This window comes from Liolophura sinensis, chromosome 1 (genome assembly GCF_032854445.1).
Source record: "Liolophura sinensis isolate JHLJ2023 chromosome 1, CUHK_Ljap_v2, whole genome shotgun sequence".
Classification (NCBI taxonomy): Eukaryota; Metazoa; Mollusca; class Polyplacophora; order Chitonida; family Chitonidae; genus Liolophura; species Liolophura sinensis.
Window position 1 is genome coordinate 41,442,589 of NC_088295.1, and position 22,374 is coordinate 41,464,962.

Consider the following 22,374-nt stretch of genomic DNA (forward strand, 5'->3'; position numbering starts at 1 on the left):
AGCGATATGTCTTGGTATAGCGTGATCGACCTGGTCTTCACATAGTCAGATATGGGAAAGCCATCCGTGTATAAATAGACGTATTCATGGATCAATATGTAAGTGATGTATCACTCGCGGACAGGCCTTGTTCAAGACTCGGGCAAACTCCGTGCAAAGAAAACAAGGCGCGCTCTGGCAGAGTTCTTGCTTTACTTTTATGATAAGCGTATCACATGAACGAGATGTTAACGGTATGACGATGACGTGGAGTAACGAGGCCTCTCCTCTAACTACTGGCCTGACGGCGTATGAAGGTGTACCGGCGTTTACTGTGCTGTGGACGTGGGTTTAATAACGCGGCTTGAGACTGTGCCTAGATAGAGGGTACGGGTGTTAGGCAAACTGGCCCGCGCTGTTCACCCGTCTTCCACCTCACCCAGCAGGCAGATACCAAGCAAGCTGCTGCGGGCCAGTCGTTAATTACGCAGCAAACTCGCCCATTTATCCAACCTGCTATTACAGGACGTTTTGGTATTGCGAGAGGGAAAGTAGCAATTATCTGTGGTTGGTTCTAACGATCAGTACCGGTTACCTTGGGGCTTTATAGCGGGGTGGTGTAGTGTCTTTCTTGCAGTAAGCGTGACGCCCTAACGTGGTGATGATGGGATGCGCGCACTGTTCTTCGGTGAGTCGGTGATAACTAATACTGTGGATAAGAAGAACACGACATTCCCCTATCAGCCTGGCCTGCATACGGATGAAGCATAAAGGTATCAACCGGGTGTATTTCCGGGACCCCGGACCCCCGATGGATTTGCCCGTGTGGCGTATCGTGGGGATCGCAATCAGTTTGATGTGTGCTGTTATTCTGGGGATTCAACTGTCTTTTACGGTCTACGCATTGCCATTAAAACAGACATTCAACTTCACTCAGACAGATGGTAAGTTATATACCCGATGTCTTTTCGTTTCCTATCTGCCGTGGTTGTTCATTGCCCTAGTTCGCCTTATAACTATGTTGGATGTTGGTGCCTGCTTTTCTTTGTTATTGAGACTTCCGTTATATACATTGTCATAACTCACCAATACAGCACATTAAAATTTATACCAAAGATGTCTGTTCGTGTTGAATTTGGATGCTGCAATTTTATCATCCCATCAACTATTTACTGTCTTGGCCACAATATGTCTGAAAATGTGTTCATGTGGTAAGCTCAGTCATTCACACGTAGGCAATGATTATCACTTATTTATATATATACCCACATACCCCATGCATGCTATAACCACTCCTAACGGGAATCATGCGGACATATACATAAACATATTGGCACGAACCCATAGACTTGATCCACCCTCCTTGACTACTAGTATCAGTTTACACTCAGTTGCTGGGCTGGTTTAGCAACACTTGGCTACTATGCTGATGTGTATACGGGTTATTTTGAAGACGAACATAACAAACGCAATAAAAGCAGCCCATGTAAACATGTTTTCTTGAAGTTTCAAAGAAAAGTCAATTTTCAAAGAAGTGACAATTATACTGGCAGGCCAGAACTTGTAGATGACTGAAGTAGACTATTATGGGATGGACGCCAGATACCAATTGTCACAATGTAGTTGTCGTTTTGTTTCTGACTTTCGGGTCGCTTTTTTTTTTACTTCATTGTATTGTCTCATTTCTTTCTGATTCTCCCAGACATGAAAGAGGAAAGGGAAAGCACATCAACAAACTAATACAAGATCCTTTTTAGAGAATGTGCCTTGAGCACAACGCACATATTTGGAATGTAAAATGTAAGTGTACATTACAAACATGACTCACAGAAACCGCAGAAAACAAAACTCGGCTGACACACAAGAATGTACATGCATTTGTTTGATCAACAGCGGCATAACATTATACGTCCACAGTGTTTTTGTGTAAGTACACACTGACAATGCTGAACAGAGAGACGGACTGGAGTAACACTCAGGGAGAAATAACAAGCTATACAGCATCGCACGTACTATGTAGCACTCTCTACACAGGCCGCAGTGCACAGGCCGCAAAATGTCGAAGTAACCCTGAGAAAATACGAACAAGCAAAGCAACAACAAAACATACAACGTACGTTATAAAAAGTGTAAAATGAACTTGTACAAGCATTGAGTATGTGCAAATTGATAAAGCAACATTCCCGCATACAGACCTTTCAGCGGTGGCAATGCACATGAAAGATAAACATCACATAGAGAATAAATTTTTCAGCTTGACAAATGGTTCTCTCCAATACGAAACACGGATGAATTCCAGGAAGCTAAAATATATTCCAAAACATTACAATTGTCAACTTATGTAACTTATTATAGTAGATCAAAGTCACAAATTTGTGTACTTTGTGTACTCTGATTGTTCAATATACGGTACTTCGATTGTTCAGTGTATTGCAAATTTGCGTACTGTGATCATTCAGTGTACAGTAAATTTGTGTACGTTTAATGTCAAAATTATAGCAAATTTTGATTGTTCAGTGCTCTGAAAATTTGTGTACTCTGATCTGATTGTTACGAAGTATTTGAACAACACTACGTCATTGAGTTGTTGGGTACGTCATCATTTCATACAAGATATTAGGCAAAAAAGAACAAGGAAAGTCAATGTTGTGACTCCTGTGCTGAAACATGCCTTAGTCTCAGTGATGAGGTTATATCTAAGTTATGCTGTTTATTGAAATACCTTTGGCATAAAGTTCGAATGAAGACAGATTGAAACTAACTCACTGAGATAGGATGCCCATAAGGTGCCTTATGTATAAGAATTAAAACTGGAGCTACAGATTAGGTGAGAGAGGATCCAGAGATGTTCAGGAGAAATCCATCTTCACTTTCCTACCCCAGTTTCTGATTTATGGTGTGTTACGATCTCTGTTCTGGTAAATCCTTAACTGTCCAATTGTAATCACCGACCTCTCTTGATGTAGCAGACTTTCATAATGGCATTGCAATGATTTAGAAATTTGTATTAGTTTCATACTGACGTGACTGAATTCTGTGGCGTAGACTAGGCGATTGGCCTCTATTCTAATCAACGGACAAACAAAGGGAAACGTCGCGTTTACAGATAGTCGCATAACTCAGTGAAAATCCGCTTAAGATAGACCTGGTCTAGCCAATAATCACAAATTTATGAATATCTAAGACACCTGAATAAGTGACAGGTGTCCTCTGATAAAATATTAAGGTAACGTTGAGAACAACAGGTTTGTCCACAGAGTCGATCTGTCCCCGTAAAGCTATGTCTTGCACAGACATGGCTTTATATTTTTATTAACATATTGAGATTGAAGTAGGCAAGGATATGTTATTTCAGATCACAGAAACTTCAGATGATGTCCTTAGAGTGGTTAATATTGACATTTGTACGAGCTGTGATTTCTATATTTGTATGTGTCGGATACTCTCGGGACATATACTGTTATTGCCTTGTCCTATCGCCCACTCCCATAATTGGTATAGTATCAGACACCATTAGCTTGGAGGTAAAAGACACCTTCCACACACACGGTGTATTTGAAAGCTGTGGGGCTCTCTTTTGTAAGATCATGTTTCAGATTACGCACAAAATGAATAGATAAATACTTGCACTATATCAGTGGTTTTCTGATCGAACAGATGTTTTTGGATTGGCAACCAAGCACCTAAGGAATCAGGAGATGCCGTTAAACCAACGATCAGTGGCGAATATGAATAGGCATATTTGCCAGGGTATCTATTAAAGGGAAAATTTGTGAGGGTTGGATTTCAACCCATAGTCCCAAGATGACACATTTGACCCGTGTTCCTTTTTTGTGTGACTCTTTCTATACTATGGTCCTGAAAAGCTTCGCATTATATCCTATTACAGGACAGAGCTGCGCGATATACTATACGCGTAATGACTTGCGCTCAAATCTTTCCTTGTCCCCAGCGTAAGCTCTCTCTTGTGCCAAAACCAGTAAACCTTGTCACCGTTTTAATTAGTTTAGTGTGTTTGAAACTTTGTAATGGTTCTGTTCTCCTACCAGATTGTTCACTATACTGCGCGAGATCACATCTCCACTATATAGTATTGCCTTTATACATTCCTCAACTACAAGGAAAACAGCGCAATTTTTGGCGTGTCTGACACTTTGATAAATGGGAAAAGTTTTACTTTTAGGCAGAAACGATTGCTGTCAATGGTTCCTCTCTGTTGTAAGACTTATGCCTTTTTGCACTGAGCACATTGCACAGCTGTTTTGGTAATGAAACAGTAAACAGTCGAAAGATGAAAGAATAATATGGACATTAATTATCGGGTGATATGCTGGAGTGATGGATACCAAAGCGGCTTCAATGAAATGCCTCTCCTGGTTTCCGGGGCATGTCAGAGTGCCCAAACCAGCACGTTACTATCAGTAAGGGTTCTATCGACCGTCCTTAATCTTCGTTCGTAACGGCCACCAGGGAAAGCAGTGTCTCGTAAACCTATTTGTAGGACAAGCGAATCCATCGGAGCACAGCAAGAGTGAACCCTGAATCGAAGTCCTTCCAATAGTGAGACGTGCCTGGCGTATGTGTTCCCATTTGTGGGAACACACATACACGTCAGTACAACATACACGTCTACAGATCTTTACACAGATCTTTTGATCTTTGATCATTGACAAGTCATATCAGTCTTGATCTCTTGGATCCAAACTTATAATCGTTTACTTGTAATATAGAGATTTTACCGAAACCATAACTGAATCCCCACTGCCCTCCCACACCTTCCGGCAGATGAGAATCGCGATTGTTATTTATGGCCATGAAGTAATTCTAAATACAGCGCAAGACATCAGTAATCGACATACTGGTAAATGCGATACCATAGTTACGACTGTACATATACATATATGTTCCACACAACAGCTACATTTTATAGCTGATGTCAACCAATGTCCTCAATTTGTAATGCATAAATAATACAGAGCACAATGCCCGGGTCGATTCCATTATAATGCAGGGGCATAAAGAGATATACAAATATGTTCATACAATTCAAATAGAGGCTGATATTCTCGTCTCTTTGCACTTTGCAAACTGTAAAAAACTGTAAAATAAAAAAGACAATAATAGTCAAATTATTATTGCGTACTAGCCTTAGGCCTGTTTAATAAAGCTGTTGCAACTTTGCGTGAAGCGCATTTAACATGGTAACGCATGGCTCTACCATATGTTGGCCTAAGTGTACTACTGTTGGGTACCAAAGAGTTTGTTTGTTCGAAGTCAAAGTCGTCTCATCTATCAATTAAAGGTAGGTGTTCCCATCATCACCAGTAAATCCACACAAGCATGAAACTATAATGGAAACTGGATACATTCCAACTTCAACCGCCATGTTTGAATGCACACTCCTCACAGTGGGGGGAATCATGTATACAGTTATCACTGCCACCACTGCTTGACAAGATTGACTTTTTCACACATATGAGCTAACTGTTTAGGATCAGTTCATTAGTAATGAACCCGTAATCAACACTGATCACTAAAAAAAATTCGCAAATAAAGTTAATAAAGGTGAAGAAAAGATTAAACAAGTACAAAATATGATAGACCTGTCAGCTTTATCCAATTTCCACTATAGTTTCATGCTTGTGTCGGTTTACTTGTGATGAGACGTGGGAACACCTACCTGGAATTGATAGCTGAGACGACTGTGACAGCAGACCCACAAATTATTTGCTGCCAAGAAGTAGTATACTAAAGCCATCAAGGGAAGTACAGAGGTGTTCAAGGTAAGCTTATGGAACAAGACAGGGCTGTGATTAGCCCCGAAAGACTCCAATTCCTTTACTTATACTGGCCTAGCGTCGTTGGAGTCGGGATGCTTACAATGTTAATTTCGTACTCAACGAAGGTCAAGTCAGATTGTCTTTGCTATCGAACAAGTCTTGCGCAAATAAAAGACACCAACCTAAAGACCTGCTTTCCGCGCGCACAGCACCGCCACCATACGTCCCCACTCGATTCAGAATAGATTTGTTATAGTCGTGAACGCTCCCATGGTATACACTCCCCGGCGAATCCCACCATAATGAGCATTTACGGACCAACACAGACGTAAAATCAGTTGATTTACAAGCCGCTTAATATTCAGAGACGGTATCACAAATTATGGCAGACTTGGTCAGCAGTTTCAAATAACAAATTTCAGAGTCATTGCAAAATTCATTAGGTTGCGGAAGGTTTATGAGCATGAGAAGCCGGCATCTCACCGGACAACGCTTAAAATTAATTAACTGTTATAATTTTTTCTCTGAATTTATTACAACTGAAAAATTTTAATTTTGCTTCTTCGTCTTTCTCGCACACAAGGGATGTCTTCTCTGTTTTCTTTTATGAAATACAGTAAAGTTATCGAAATGTCGTGGTCAAACCGAGGTGCTTTCTCTGAGGTCCACAATAATTAGGTCAGCAGTGCTGTCGTTAGTGCCACCGCTGCAAAGTTGAAACATAAAATCCAGCGACAGTCGCATGCCTAGATCAACCTCACTGGTGCTCAGATTTATTTCCATTTGTGTCAGAATTGTTCAGCATGAATCTAGTTGTAAAAGAATACTATTGTAATTTTGTAAGTTTTTACATTTAACAGTGGTCAAAATCACCAGCACAAACCCTCTGGCGGCTATGACCTGAACCATTAACTCCCCGGCCATGCATCTGCAGATATCCTTGTAAATGATATAGTAGGCCTACTGTATCAACAATTCAAGCAGTGGAAGAAATATTCTTCCAGTATGTCCAGTTTCCGAGAAAACTATATTTATCACTTGGGCCTTCATCGCCGAAGTCCACAATTTTGTCTGTCATGTTTAGGCTATAATAGAGAAAATACCTTCGACCTTGAAGAGCTAGAGTAAACATGACGTCACATTGTTCTCGATAATGGAGACGTGCTGAAGCTGTGTCAAGACGACGTTTGACAGAACTTTTATTGGGTTTAAAAAATCTAAAAAAAATTGTAATGCCCGGTTTAAGATACTTTGAATGGTAGTCTTTCACTGAACATAAACATTAGTTAGGTCCTGTCTTTCAAAATCTCTGCAAACAGCGTTGGAGTTGATACTTAAAATCACTTTATTCTAAACACTCAAATCTGTGGTTTTGCATACAGACTTTTTTCAAGATCAGATCTTATGGGCATGCTTAATGAGTTCACAGCAGCTTAATCTGGCAGCCAACAATGCCAATGCAGTTTGATGAGAGACGATTGTCAACCTTGTATATATCACACAATGACAAGTTTCACAGTGTGCAAGGGTGATATCTGTGATTCCGTTTAAGCTGATTTTGATCAGCTCACAAATGTTTCCTGTTATGCAAGTTTTACCAATTAGACTGGCAGATCTTGAATCGGCCATTTTTAACAAGTAGTACTGTAGATATGAGTGTTTGCGGAGAAACTAAAGATTTACTGTTACAGTAGCCAAACTATTAACCTGTGCTTGCCCTACTACTTATAACATATGATGCCTGAAGCGTGCTCATGTGTGATAGCTGTGGGACTTAAACAAAGTGAAAACTGGTTTAATAAGGAACATTCAGGAATATTTCACGCATGTTAATTCCAGGAAGAGATTCACTATTTTGCAAACTACTGCCATAGAGATATAAATGGAAAGTTTATTTTTATGTATTGGTTATTTCTTTATTTGTTTGGTTGGTATTTTACGCCGTACACAAGAATATTTCACTTATACGGCCAGCATTATGGTGGGAGGAAACCGGGCACAGCCCGGGGAAACCCACGACCATTCGCAGGTTTCTTCATGAATTGGTGAAAAATTGTTATGTTCACACTACCAAGTGAAAAACAATGTACAAACATGCAAGAATCCTGTGCTGTTGCACAGGCATTTTCTTTAACGCACAATCATTTGCTTCAAGTTGGTCTGTTTTATGTGAATCACTGTCGTGCTTATGAAACACGCCGCCTTGGCCTGCATGATGAGGCACGTCCTCTTTGTGTGGATGATGATACACACCCGATTTGGCTGGATGATGAGGCGCGCCCTCTTTGTGTGGATGATGACGCACGCCCTCTTTGGCTGGATGATGAGGCACTCTCTCTTTGCGTGGATGATGATGCACGCCCCCTTTGACTAGATGATGAGGCACGCCCTCTTTGTGTGGATGATGTTGCACGCCCTCTTTGGCTGGATGATGAGGCACGCCCTCTTTGTGTGGATGATGTTGCACGCCCTCTTTGGCTGGATGATGAGGCACGCCCTCTTTGTGTGGATGATGACGCACACCCTCTTTGGCTGGATGATGAGGCACACCCTCTTTGTGTGGATGGTGATGCACACCCTCTTTGACTAGATAATGAGGCGCGCCCTCTTTGTGTGGATGATGCACGCCCTCTTTGGCTGGATGATGAGGCACGCCCTCTTTGTGTGGATGATGATGCACGCCCTCTTTGGCTGGATGATGAGGCACGCCCTCTTTGTGTGGATGATGATGCACGCCCTCTTTGACTGGATGATGAGGCACGCCCTCTTTGAGTGGATGATTTATTTATTTATTCATTTGATTGGTGTACTCAAGAATATTTCACTTATACGACGGCGGCCAGCATTATGGTGGGAGGATTGAGTGGATGATGATGCACACCCGATTTGACTGGATGATGGGGCACGCTCTCTTTGTCTGAATGATGAAGCACCGGCCTCTTTGGCTGAATAATGAGGCACCCCTTCTTTGGCAAGATGATAAAGTACGCCATGATTTGCCTGCTTGATGAAGAAAATTATTCTGGCATCAGTGATGAAACACACTCCCTTGACACTGATCATGAAACGCGACCCCATTGCCTGAACGATGAAACTCGTCCTCTCGATGATAAGGCACAACCTCTTAATTGTCTGAATAGTGAAGCACGCCCGCGTTGTCTGGACGATAAAGCAAACTACCTTTGGATGGGTGATGAAACATGCTCCCTTGTGCTCCATCCTTGAGTGAATGATGAGTCACGCCCATTTTGGCGGGATGATAAAGCACGATCTCTTCGGTTGGAAGATGAAGATGATGAAGATGAAGAACCCCTGTCTGCCTGAACGATGAAACAAACTACAATGGCATGGGTGATGAAACACGCTCCTTAGTATGACCTCGTCTAAGCAACACGATCCTCTAACTTCGATGATGAAGCACTTTTCCACTGTTCGGCTCATAAACAACGCGCGTCTCTCCTTAACGTCCACCCACGATGCATCGATGAGTCTGACGTAGTAACCACAAATATTCAGACAAGTACATTGTCTGCGCACATTAGGGAATTAACAAGTCCGCTGGCTGCAAATAAAACCGCAAAAACGTTTGCTAATCACCTGTTGATCGGATTACAATGTGCACGCGCGACGTGAGAGGTACAAATGTTGTGACGCGAGGCCAGCTTAACTTCTCATCACCTGGCTTCCCTGTCCACGCCTCAGGTGCTGAGCTTCAACTCCATTAAATACGTGTCCACAGTGGCGAAGACTTCTCCAGGAACTGCTGCAGGCGGGACCTCCTATAGCGAACTCAGATATGCTATTTGACGACAACGTTGTACCGAATCCCATCCCATGTGGGCGCTCCGGCATGGAGCCATATATAGCTCCGCACCAGTACATCTACGTCTCATGTTAGATCTGAAAACTTCAGTGAACAATGCTTAAGGGTAATCCAAAGACGAAGGGCTACTGCCGTGTATACACTGACAGGGTATCGCCCCTGTCCCAGACACAAGATGGTTTCACTTTCCAGGCTGTGATCGGACTAACTTTTAGCTTTGCGTGTGCTCTGATTCTCGGGATACAACTGGCCTTCACGGTTTATGCCGTACCGTTGAAAACGACCTTCCACTTCTCGCAGACTGAATGTAAGTATCTGTTAGGTACAGTGTTCTACTTATAAACAGGCGAATGTATGGGTTTAGGAGTTAACACTACAGTCAAAATTCATGACCAATGTCTAATAAAGTAATTCCTAAAGTTGTCATTAACCGCAATCCCTCATTACTGATTCACCAGATAATCAACATTCAGAAGCTCTGTGAAGATATTATATTCCTTTCCTAGAGTGAATGATACTTCGATTGTTGCCTGGACTCATTACTTTACTTTGGAGAATATCGGGAACAGGAAACAACATCACAGTTGTATTGGTTAGTTTCAGTTTACGTGGAGAATAGGTTGGGCAGTCTGTGCTACTCAGATGATATTTAACCCCGTAATCCCGTTAGCTAAAATTACGGTTATAAACCTTTAACAGGTGCGATAATGGTAGTTATGAAACTGAACGAAGGTCTCAGAATCGCTTTGTAAAACGACTCCAAGGGACATTTTAACCGGGTGTGGTAGTGGATGCCTCATTATCGATAGATTTCAAATCTAGTCATACTTGGTACTACCGCGATTGGCATTGAGCATGACAGGGTTAGAGTGCTAGTCACCCCAGTGCCTGTAAATGTTACTTGGTGACACGTCTGGTTTCTTTGGTGTGCAAATCTAGGCAACGCTATAAATATCTAGGCACTGGGTCAGGCCTTTTGTGTATAGGTTAGCCCATGACTGACGATGACGGCACCATATTGCATCTCGGCTTCGCCTCGATGCAGTATTATTGTCCGAGTCAATCATGTTTAGCACATACCGCCTATTTCGATCAACAAAGTATGAAACTTAGCCCGTTGTACTACAGAAAATAATACTTTCAAAGACCATGGATACTATAGCCAAATCCTGTTGATTGATTGGTTGAGCGAGACATGAAATGTAGACGGCATGTGCTAAATGCTGGGATGAAGATTCCATCCAATGCTCTTCCCAGCTAAAAGGAATCAGCGTAGTTATATGATCGAAATAATGTTGAAAGCGACGTTTTATCCCAATCAAAGAAACAAACAGGGCCATTCTGGCATCATACTGACTTGAGCACCTGTAAAGTCTGGCAATGGTTCTGCTTCAACCTGATCATGAATCCTTTTGTTCAGCAGAACATTTGTCTAAAAAGAAATGTATCTAATTCACACAAATTGCGTGCTAATGATTGGGGGGCATATTTCGAAGAAATCCGTTAAATATTGCTCATTGCCGCTTCGCATCGCTCGCTGCATAACATGTCTTCTTTACAGAGGGATCGTCAGTCTAATTTAGTGTGAAATATGAAACTGCTCTCTCCTGTTCATTTGTGAGTTTTTAAGCATACAGGTTATATCCTGATCGATTCAAGAATTCAAGAATGTCAACGTGTCAGCTGAATGTTCGTTAGTTTTTTTTATGCTTCTACTTTGTGTTAAAATATGATTTTAGGTTTTTATCTACGATCCATAAATCAGTTATATTTTGCGGTAATAGTAGCTGTAGAGTTACAGATGATTTGTCAGATGGGTGTCGTGGCCCATCTTCTATTGGTTGGCGAAATAAAATCAGAGCAAAGTTACCGTACACGTCTAATATGAATCTGTAGGATGAGGAAGTTATTGCGCTTAAAGTGATTTGGCCCTAGCTGTATGCTTTTGTTTAGCGTTCATCCCTGTGATGACGATTTATGGACTATCTGATGACGTAGTACTCATCTATAACAAGAGGGCAAGGCTCAGTCAGGCTTCGACTCGAGTGGACATTGCGGGAAAAAGCTACCCCTTTCACTGACTTCAGGTTTTGTCATCTGTTTAGTTTTCTTATAATTAGATACCAGGTAAGACTGACTCGTTAAAACTTCAGTGCTTTTTGCAAATCCACACAGGCATATCAGAAACTGCAAATGTGACACAGTGCATGCGGTGACATTATAACTGGCAAAACTTAATTATACAACTGCGGTTTGAATTAAATTCTATTGAATCTTGAAAATAATCTGTAAACCTGGCCGCCATCATATTAATATATATTTAGTTCTTTGATTGTTTAACGCCACACTGAAAAATATTTTACATATATACGATGGCGGTTAGAATTACATGGGTGGACGAAACCAAAGTGACAGTGCTAAACGACCGATGTTTGGCATGCTACTAATGTTCGCACATATGACACCATATTGGTGGACGATGAGTGGTCATCAACGAGCGTTAGACTGCGTAAACGACCAGACAAGAGACGTCGACCGCCATCACCTACGGGGAAAGAAGTATGGTGTAAAATAACATTCAAACAAATAAGATGGGTATAAGTCAGTGAGACACCTCCCTCTACGTCCATAGAAATAACGTTTAAAATTTAAACCTAACAACTTGCCCAACTTAACAAAGATAGAGAAGATAGTCATCAAAAGCCCGTCATTCAGTCACCACCTTTGCAGTTGGCTTTATTACTGATAATAGTTCAGATGTATAGGCCTAGGCTTGAGTTCATTGACCTCGTTATAATTGTAAGGATTATACGTGCTTATTACAATCCCTCCAATAATTCTGCACCACCGACGTCAGAAAGTCTGCACGTGTAATTACGTAATTACACCGGTTTTCTCACCATGCAGCATTGCGGTTTTTGTTGAACATCGTCAAAAAAAGTTCGCCAAGCTGTCATTTCTTGCTATCATCCAGCATTTTGGTAGGTGTCACACTGAATGGAGATACATTCTAGACGTCATTTCTTGTGCAGTTATCGCATGGCGTGACGCAGGCAGAATCATTTTGACATGTTTGAGAAGCTGGGCGCTACGATGTAGTCTTTTTGTATATGTGTGCGAAAATTTGAGATGGGTTTCTTTTGCGAAGTCCGGAGCTAAAAAGAACGGTTTGTTTTCATGCTCGTCCTTTTCATGAAGATGTAACAGCTAATTGCTTTTTTATTAAAAATAATAATAATACATTCATGATCGTGTCAGGACTCACGTCTACGTGGAAATATGGGCAACGATTACCAGTTAATACATAGAGAATGAATGAACGACAGTGGACCGGCTAGTACAATAGTTCGTATCTTTGGTGGTACATTATGTTAATAACTCCAAGCATAATGAACGCATCTTAGGGTAACTACATGTGCTGTGACAGTAAGTATGTATGTATGTCAGTAACGTAACTATTATGTAACTAAAATACTAATGCTGAGTTTATATTCATATTTAATGATTTATAACCACACGTCTCTCTTGTAGTGTAGTAGTGCGTTGCTGAAAATCACGTAGTCACGTGACATCCTGTGCCTAAGTGTATAATTCCGATAGTAATTATTCTCATTAACTCCGACCTGCCTCTGGTAAAAATACGGCTGTGTGCTGATATGGGCTATTTTCTTTCTAAACACCCACATTTCTGTATCTCTGCTCACAGGTGTAGAACGATGCACCCTCACTGCAAGATGGAGGCTACCATTTTATCTGTTGGATACCGCTGGCGGGGAAATACACGTATAATAAAGCGAAATCGACTGTCCATATAGCCGGTATTGCACAAAGGAAATTACACGCACACTAGTTATAACCTGCTGAATCAGTAGAGAAAACATACCTTATCAACATGTTAGAGAGCGTTATTTCGTAGTTCGACTTTGTCCATATGCCATAGGCAGCGTTATTGTGTATTCAACTTTATCTTTATGGGAGAAAGCGTTATTTTGTAGTTCGACTTTACCCATTTGGTAGAGAGCGTTATTTTGTAGTTCGCCTTTACCCTTATAGTAGAAAACATCAACTAGTAGTTCGACTTTATCCATATGGGAGAGAGCGTTATTTTGTAGTTCGACTTTATCCATATGGTAGAGACCGTTGATTTGTAGTTCAACTTTATCCATATGGTAGAGAGCGCTATTTCGTAGTTCGGCTGTCCATATCGTAGAGAGCGTTATTTTGTAGTTCGACTTTGTCCATATGCCAGAGAGCGCTATTTCGTGGTTCGAATTTATCCACGTGCTACAGAGTGTTATTTTGTAGCCCCACTGTCCATATGGTAGAGAGAGCGTTATTCTGTAGTTCGACTTCATCCACATACTATACAGAGCGTTATTTTGTAGTCCGGTTACTCTGGTTAACAATTGAAAGAAATAAATGTTATCCTTAGCCAAAGTGATCATTAAGTCTGTTCCACCCAGAGATCTTTATCCGTGGATCTATGTGACTATTCCGTGTTTTAGTGACGAAGCGTTATTTTAGTGCTTGATGTATCACCGTTCATTATACTCATGGCTGCGTTTCGCTCGGAGCTAATCTGTTCTTCACTGTTCCCTCGATGGAAAAAAAATCGTCGCCCGGGTGCCGAAATGAAGCTCGAACCGCTTTCCCATACCCATTTCCCGCGTCACTTGCTCATTGTTTATCGCTATATGCCTGTTCTTTTTGCCATGCATAATTCCAAGGATGAGAAGGCAATCAAACTGAAATTACTGCCATCCCCTCTGATATGGAGCAATTACAAGAGAGCCCGTCGCATTAATAGAGGGAAGCACAATCTTTTATACGACTAAATGCCAACGGGTAGCTCCGTTCAGTTGTCGGCAAATTTCATGTAATATTATAGCAAATGGCAAAAACTAGTCAAGATGACCTTGTGGTATCAGTCGTTGCGACCCGAGCTATTGCCTTTTACGCAAAACAAAGTAGATTCCTGAAGTGTCCTTTCATCTGTCCGAACCAACCGGACCTCTGTTTGAGATTAGATCTATCAGCGGGATAAGCAAACGACACTCGCGGCGAAAGATGAGGGTTTGTGCTATATGTCACGCGCTGTAACAGACACCCGGAAACGGAAATAAAGTCTCTTAAGACGCCCAACGTGTATTTTTGAAGAAACATAAGTCGAGAAACTTAAATTTGGGGATAACAAAATAAGGAGGAAATCTGACTGAAATAAAGCAACTACACCTCAAAGAATTACATTTCCTTACAGTGTGCACAGGTTATGGAAAATAGCGTGTTCAGTTTACAAAACTAGATATATGTGTAAGTGTTGGTGCAAAAATTATTTTTGTTTGACTGGCATGTGGATGAAATATTCCAGTGTAATGTATACCACTTAAATCTCTCTGATGCTCATGCATTTTGTGAGGGAACCTGTTGTTATAGTAAGCATTTTCTGTTCTAGAATTTACAATTAGAGTAAACGACGCACTTTTTAGCTATTTACGAGACATTTCACTTTGTAATCTGTCAAATGTTATGTTTTTTTGACGCGGGCTTATACGCTTTAGATGGGCGTGTTTCATTTCAAACAGTGATACATATTCTGTTGGATTTAATTATGGTAATGTCATTAGAAACTTTCATTGCATCGGGCCTAAAATGGCCTGTAACAAATGAAAATGACTACGAACATTAATCCTGAGCAAAAATGTAACTACTTGATGTCTGTAAACATTTCAAAACGAGTCTGACGCAGGCAACATAGATTACACTGATCGCCTGACAAGATATTTCTCTGTGCTGATTTGCCATTAATCTAGGTGGAAGAAAACAATTAATGAATCTGTTTGATGCTGCTTGGGCTGGTACTTGAGCTTAATGTGGAAAATAATGTGCTTGTTCTACCGAAGGGCTTATGGGAAAGTTGACTACGAGAGGGTAGTTGGCATTTTTCGTGAAAACCGCATGTCGATGTGGGGGATTTCCTGTAGTGCGAATTACCTTGTACAGGGTACAGTTTGTGCTGAAATTCCCTCTTTGCAGGTGTTTATACAATTATATTTTCTTTGGCTCTAGTACCGATAAAACGTTGGACAATCTATTAGGACTGAATGTATTAGATGTATATGATAAATGGAATGTCACAAAGTGAAATGTTCTCGACTCGTTAAGCAGGCATCCCAGCTGTAATATAAGCTGATGTGCCTGTAATCTAGCATGCCGTTTCCCCTCTCACAGTATTTGCAACAGTTGCTGTCTCGTGAGAGAGCTGACTTTGTGAACCCTACCCTGCAAGACAGTGTTTGGGTCGGCTTAATCTGAATAATTAAGGAGGGTGTTGAGCGATCTGTCATTATCAGCCATAGAGGTAAAAGCTGGGGGTGGGGTAAGATTAAAGGCTTGTGCCTGTTGGGAATACTTGCTGTAATTGTTCTACATACCCCTTTATGGTCAGGCATTTCTAAAAAGCAACAAATTTCTTTTTCTGCTATGGCTATAAACGCTAATACAACAGGACATTCGTGGGAAGCAAATTCAGAGTTCTTGTAAATAATGTGTTAATTTCTAGAGGTTCTAGTGTATTGAATTAGTACAGGGTACAGTGTTCGTATTCTCAAGTTAACCCTAGCTATAGGTCAGGACGACCCACACGTTGCAAACTGCCATATCACTACCCGTGTTGGCGCTAAATGCGTGTGTAATACTGGGTGTGAGCAAGTGGAGTATGCCCCAAGGGAACTTACTCATAAGGTATTGTCGGCATTCACCATGTTCATCAGAACTTACCATTCCACGACCACGAGGAGTCATTAAATGCGTCCCCATGACAGATCCGTGACAGCTTATCACAGCCATTGTAGATGATGTCCTCCTTCCACTCAAGGCCCTTTAGCAACCGGTATACGTTTTGTCTTTGATGGTGAATTGTGTCCATTAATTGTCACATCTCAATTTTTATGATCATTTTCAAATGAGATGGATCCACAAACTTGCTATAAAACAAAATCAGGACTGTTTCACTTATGAACGAACGAAATGTGTGTTCTGTTTCAGAACAGATTTATTAAAATTGCGGCAATGAAAAGGAAATGGTAGAGAATACAGGTGTTTGGCCATTCACAGTGTTTCAGTATCGGTATTTGAATACACATCGGCAAAGTAAACAACGCACACCAAATCAAACATGTAGAAGGAGACAAAATAAAAAGCAAAACAGTGAATAGTGAATAGTGCCCACAGAGAGAAATTGACTACCGGTTGTCTATTCAATGATCTCCGTGTATAGACATTTCCGTTTGTTGTCTCTCCAGGTAACCTGCACCTTCTCAGTCTGGCAATGAATCATTCAAACAGAGCGTGCATTTAAGGGTAGACAATGGAACTGATTAGCGTGCTATCAAATATGCTTTCAATGACACAAACTTAAGATCTCCAATACAGCTGAAACCTTTGTCACTTTTCTGTCAACTATCATAAATATTAAAAGAAACGACAACAAATAATTTAACCTTAGTTATTTCGGAAGAGGGTTGAAAACAGACCTAAAATTCCTCAACAATTCTGTTCTGATGTGCTTGGTAACCCTATAAAACAAATTTTAATATGGAAATTTATTTATGCATATACACACTTGATCTAGTGTTGTCTTCTTTTAACTCAGTTTCCTTCGGTTTCTACTCACCATATAGGAGAAATAATATGTAGCTTCAAAGTTCGTCATCACAGCCTGCAAATATAAAAGCAATGATTTTTATTCATTTTAAGGCTTCAGTTTGGCGCCAACGGAGTTAAAGAGTTGCAGAAAAGAACAATTTAGCCATATCGTAATTATTATCAGCTGAAGATTTCCCATGGCGTAGGGCTGAGTCTGCCAGCTATTGGGTCGTAGCTGTATACTCAGTCTGTTAGGACTCTGTTATTCCGTTAGATCGTTTTACTTAAAAGGGTCTGTAATTGAGGTCCTTGGGGAAACGCGATAGACACAGGAAAATAGCCATTTCCCGCTATAATCTGAGAACTATCAGGTTTAAATTCTCTTCATAAAAGACATGCTGAGATAGCGGGTCGTCATACGATCATCTGTACAGAACGAATCCATGTATATGATCCAATCTCCTTCTAGCACTTAGAAAATATACTTTCATTGGGACGTTGATATAAGGTACACCCCTATTACCCAATGCCAATGATGTGTTTTGATTTAGATACTGATGAAAGAGAGAATAGGACAGGCATAAATCCTGATTTCGATAATTGTCACTGTATTATGCGGAATTGTTGTCATTTGGTATAGTGGAAATCGCTGAGATAAAATCATCTCTTTTTTTGCGTCATCTCCAACATTCGACGAGTGTCTTTCATCATTTATGCTACAAAAACCACTGGTGATTTCCACTGGATTAAATTATATATTGATTGATTGACTGATTGATTGCTGCTCAGCCGTACCCTTTTTCTGAGTTTTGGGATCACATCACGGAAGTTCCCATCTTATGACTTCTGCAGCTGAACTATTGGGATGATTCTGCGGTATAGTAGCCACATACTGATGAAAACGTCATAGTAAATATAATGGACAGGGATGCCTATATCGCTTATGATCTTGGGCTAAAGTGAGATGCACGCAGTTATGTTCCGAAACATCGAGCAAGCAGAAAGTTATAGGTAATAATATTTGAGCCACAGGCCATATGAATTAAGGCGTTATGCCTTTTGAGTTTATCTTAGAAAAATGTGTTAAGAATTATACAGTGAGGAATTGAGGAATCATCTCAGTAAATATGAGTTGTGGTGGCTGAGTTAAGGGGAACTGAACGTAATGAACGTTACGTGTACATTTATCAAAATCCAAAGTCATTGATAGGTATTGGATTTCTTAGACACTATCTTCCGACCATAAGCCCTACAACAGACTGTCCTATATTACGGACAACTATTACTGCATTGATTATTCTACAGTGTACCTGTCAATCAGCTTAAGTTGATGCATTTATCGGCGTTTTATATCGTGAAGCTATACCCACCTGTTACATGTAGCCTTCACATATTCCCAGTGTCGCACTTTGTCGCTATGTTGTGGTTGACTTTCTGACCAGTTTTGTACCTCCTTTGACCCATGCAGTGAAATGCGTCATTTTGGAAAAGTGGGTTAAAGATTCTGTAGTGGGAATTGTACCTCCTATGTAAGAATTCCAAAGGATATTGGCATATGCATAGATACAGAATGTGGGACTTTGCCGAAGTTATGTGCAATTGATTACGTAATACATCAAGGACTAGCGTCGGTATGGGGCCTCTTGCACAAAGCTATATAGTAGTCTGACTGTATGTACCATAGAGACATAAGTTTTAACATGTGTCGCCATGGTAGTTACAATCAACTTAGCACACGAAACCTTTGTGCAATCGGCCAGTGCAGTTGATAAAATTTGTTGGTTTCTAATAAAGCAGAGAGTACTTTTGTTGTTTTGAATCTAATTGTTTTCGCCATACCAGCTTCTTAAAAACTTCTTTTCTGAAAGTCTTGTCTGAAAATAAAATGATATATTTCGCAGTGTTTGAATCTAATTGCATTCGCCAACGCTTTATCCTTTATACAGGCAGCCTTCTATTGAAGTTTACATATTTGTGCTAGATTGTGTGTGGATATGCAGGCGTATGTAAACTGTACTGTTAATTAACCGGATGTCAAAGGTACGCAGGTCTAGTCTTTCATCTGATGATCGATCTATATTGTAACCACGATCTCGCTAACGTCTACTAAGGTGGCGTCATTAACTTCCATATTTATAACTTGAGGATATGAACAAATAATAATTAAGAGTAGGGTTATCTGTTTAATCTCCCACAGCTGTCGTTACGGTAGGGGATAGGGAAAAGGAGGTGGATGCTAAGCCTATTCTATGTATTATATACTGTATTCAGCCCGTCGGCTCAGCATACGGTTCTGGTGATTAACATGGAGCTATGGAGCTGACACTGAAGCAGTATTGATCTATGTCGTATATACCTTTCTTTTCTTCTGTTTCTCTTTCTGCCTATGTATTTCCCAGATATAACCCCTGATCACTTTATCTCTAAGACAAGCCGTGAATAGATCCGAAATCAGGCCATGATGCATTGCCTATTGGCTCTGTTTTTCGCCATACAGTTTCTGTGCTTTAAAATCCATCTGAATATATAATAAGGCAATCAGTATATCTGCATATCTGGCTACCGCTCAACTATCCCCCGTCGCCTTCATTTAAATGGCTTTACTGGTTACCGATAACCGCAGTACAAATCTTAGAATAAGCCTGCGTTATACAGAATAGTATCAATATGGCAAATTACAGGTCATCTCTTATCCATAGGGATGGGGACTCATGCCATAGAGTTCCAGCAGAATGGTGTTTGATTACAGACAAGATATATATGTAGGTTTCCCGCCAGTGTGGAACTGCTATCGTTTAAATACGCTACGCGGGCTTCCGTGACCTGGTGATTAGCGTCCTAGCGCAGCACAATGCCACAGAAGCCTCTCACCAGTGCGATCGGCGTGAGTTCATGTCCAGCTCATGCTGGCTTCCTTTCTGGTCGTGCGTGGGAAGGTCTGACAACAACCTACGGATTGTCGTGGGTTTCTCGCGGGTTCTGCCCGGTTTACTCCCACCCCTATGTTGACCGTCATCGTAGTGAAATATTCTTGGGTATAGCGTAAAACACCATTCAAATAAACAGATAAATTATGCTACACGGATACACGTATATGCGTACATAAATATCTAACATGGTGAAGAAGTTTGGGAGTGGGGCACATATTTGATATTTACAAGCAGGAAATAAACTTCAGAGTATGGTGTTAAGGGAATTAACAATCAAATAAATGAATAAATACAAACGGCATATTTTTCATTTCTGTACAACAATAGAGGAGATGAAGGTGGAAAAAGGTCAACTGTATCATGTGAGCGTTCAGAAATGTTAGGCACCTATTATTGATCACATTCACTATGACATGGGCATCTGAAAAAAGTGTCATAAGAAGTAATTTACAGGAGAAAAATGACAGAAAATGTCGAAAAATTGAGAATCTGAACATTTGTGAACCATTTGTGAATGAAAAAGGTGTCTTTTGTGCTTCTGGAAAAGGGTGAGACGAGTGATGAGTAAATTAATGTCAACAAAGGCTGTCCAACATTTTCCCTTAGTCACGTGACACAGTAGGACTGCTTTTACCTTTCACGACAAAAGAGTTCCAACTCCAAATTCACCGACTGAAAAATAACGACCTGGACATTTCTGAAATTGTTTTTACTTTGAGTCTCCGCTTTTATATAGCGCACTGTGGGCTGAATAAAGGCTAACCGTACCAAGTACAACTTATTTTATAAAATTTTGACGCCTGCTTTCTCTTTTTTTATTTTGCAAATAAATTTAGTTCTATAAGGTTTATATAAGAGACTTACTTAGACTTATTATCATACTTTACAGCACTTTAAGTATGCTCTTTATGAACTCATTTTACTGTTCGTAGTATTTTAACTATAATAACCTTGAATTTCAAACGCGATTCTGACTAATACACATTTCGCCACCACTGAGCGGTACTTTTTTCGAATAACGGGAAGAGTATCCACCACTTTATTTCTGCTGATCTTGTCTGATAACAAATTGCACGCCAGGCGTCTAGACGTGGGTATTGGGATAGGTTGAAGTGATCCATACAGCATAAAAAGTTAACTCCGCAATCGACCAGAATGCCAAACGATCCATTTCCTGTCTCAGACCTGCATTCACCAGACTGCACATGGCGAGGAATTCGAGGCGTTGGGGATTGCGTTTTTCCCGCTCTCAGGCGGTTTATTTTCCCTATTTATAACAATATATCAATATCAATAGTTTTCACGGAATATACGCTTGTCTTTAGTTTAGAGCCTACATAATAGATTCTCCCTAAACGTAGAAAATATAATTAAGACCAGATTGGTTGTTTGCTATATAGCCAGGATCCTCCGAGGTCGAGTGCTTAGCGCGCTAACTCAGAAGAATGACTAAAGAGACTTTCACCAAGAGATCGCTGTGAGTTCAAGTCCACCTCATGTAGCCATAACCTGAGGATGGTCGTGGGTCTCACCTCAGCTCCACTTGTTTTCCTCCCACCACAATGATGGCCGCTATCGTATAAGTGAAATATTGTTGAGTATGACATAAAACACAATTGAAATAAATAAATAAATAACTATATAGCCTCTTAGTATTTCCCTTAAGGTTCGGCAAGTAGAGGGTCTTCTTATATATATCAGAGAATACCCCTCATACAACACTTAAATTCCTTATATATTATTTATATAAAGGTTGGTATCATGGTTAAGGTACTGTTACGGAGAACTTCGTAAAAATCTTCAGATTTTGAATCTTCAAAAGTCCAGATGCCCTATCTCGTCCCAGCGAAGATTTTAAGTTTGGCAGTACTTTATGTGTGCTTCCTCCACATTCTCCAAAACATATCGATCAGTGGTGGTATGTTCTCACCCTTGTAGGCCACCACAGCTGTTATATAGCAAGAGCTCATGTTCAGCATGTGGAGCCAGTGATTTTACAATGAACCACTAGACTCCTTTTTTAAAGCAAAGATTTATTTATTTCCTTCACTTTTGCCTCCTGGTGAACAATTCTTAACAAGCTAATGGGAAAAATACATCAACGGGAAGTAGTCATTGTCTAACTGAGGAACTCACAGCTCAGGAGTCACGGAGTGGATTGGGGTCACATTAGACCTGAAGTGAGCCGCCCCTTTACAATCTGCTCCGCGGGGCTGGA

At 40.6% G+C, this 22,374-nt stretch overlaps 2 protein-coding genes across 2 annotated transcripts in view; one reads left to right on the plus strand and one right to left on the minus strand.

The window, feature by feature from the left end:
• The first annotated feature begins 432 nt into the window (after nucleotides 1-432).
• Nucleotides 433-22,374, plus strand: part of LOC135478613 (uncharacterized) — a 38,796-nt gene continuing 16,854 nt past the window's right edge. Inside the window, exon 1 of the mRNA XM_064758636.1 lies at nucleotides 433-923. The gene's annotated coding sequence lies outside the window, so the exon portion shown is untranslated. The remainder of the gene's footprint in view (nucleotides 924-22,374) is intronic.
• On the minus strand, nucleotides 7,822-9,006 carry LOC135482310 (histidine-rich glycoprotein-like). The gene is made up of 2 exons (XM_064762229.1): nucleotides 8,940-9,006; nucleotides 7,822-8,504 (listed from the first exon to the last, which is right to left on the minus strand). Exons 1-2 carry the CDS (start codon nucleotides 9,004-9,006, stop codon nucleotides 7,822-7,824), a joined length of 750 nt encoding a protein of 249 aa, XP_064618299.1.

Bases quoted from the DNA above. Each gene is read 5' to 3' on its own strand.
- LOC135482310 (XM_064762229.1), bottom strand. From the start codon at position 9,006: ATGGGCGTGACTCATCATTCACTCAAGGATGGAGCACAAGGGAGCATG. The intron at 8,505-8,939 runs GTAGTTTGCTTT...CTCATCATCCAG, and splicing joins GTTTCATCACCCATCCAAAG to TCAAAGAGGGCGTGCATCAT.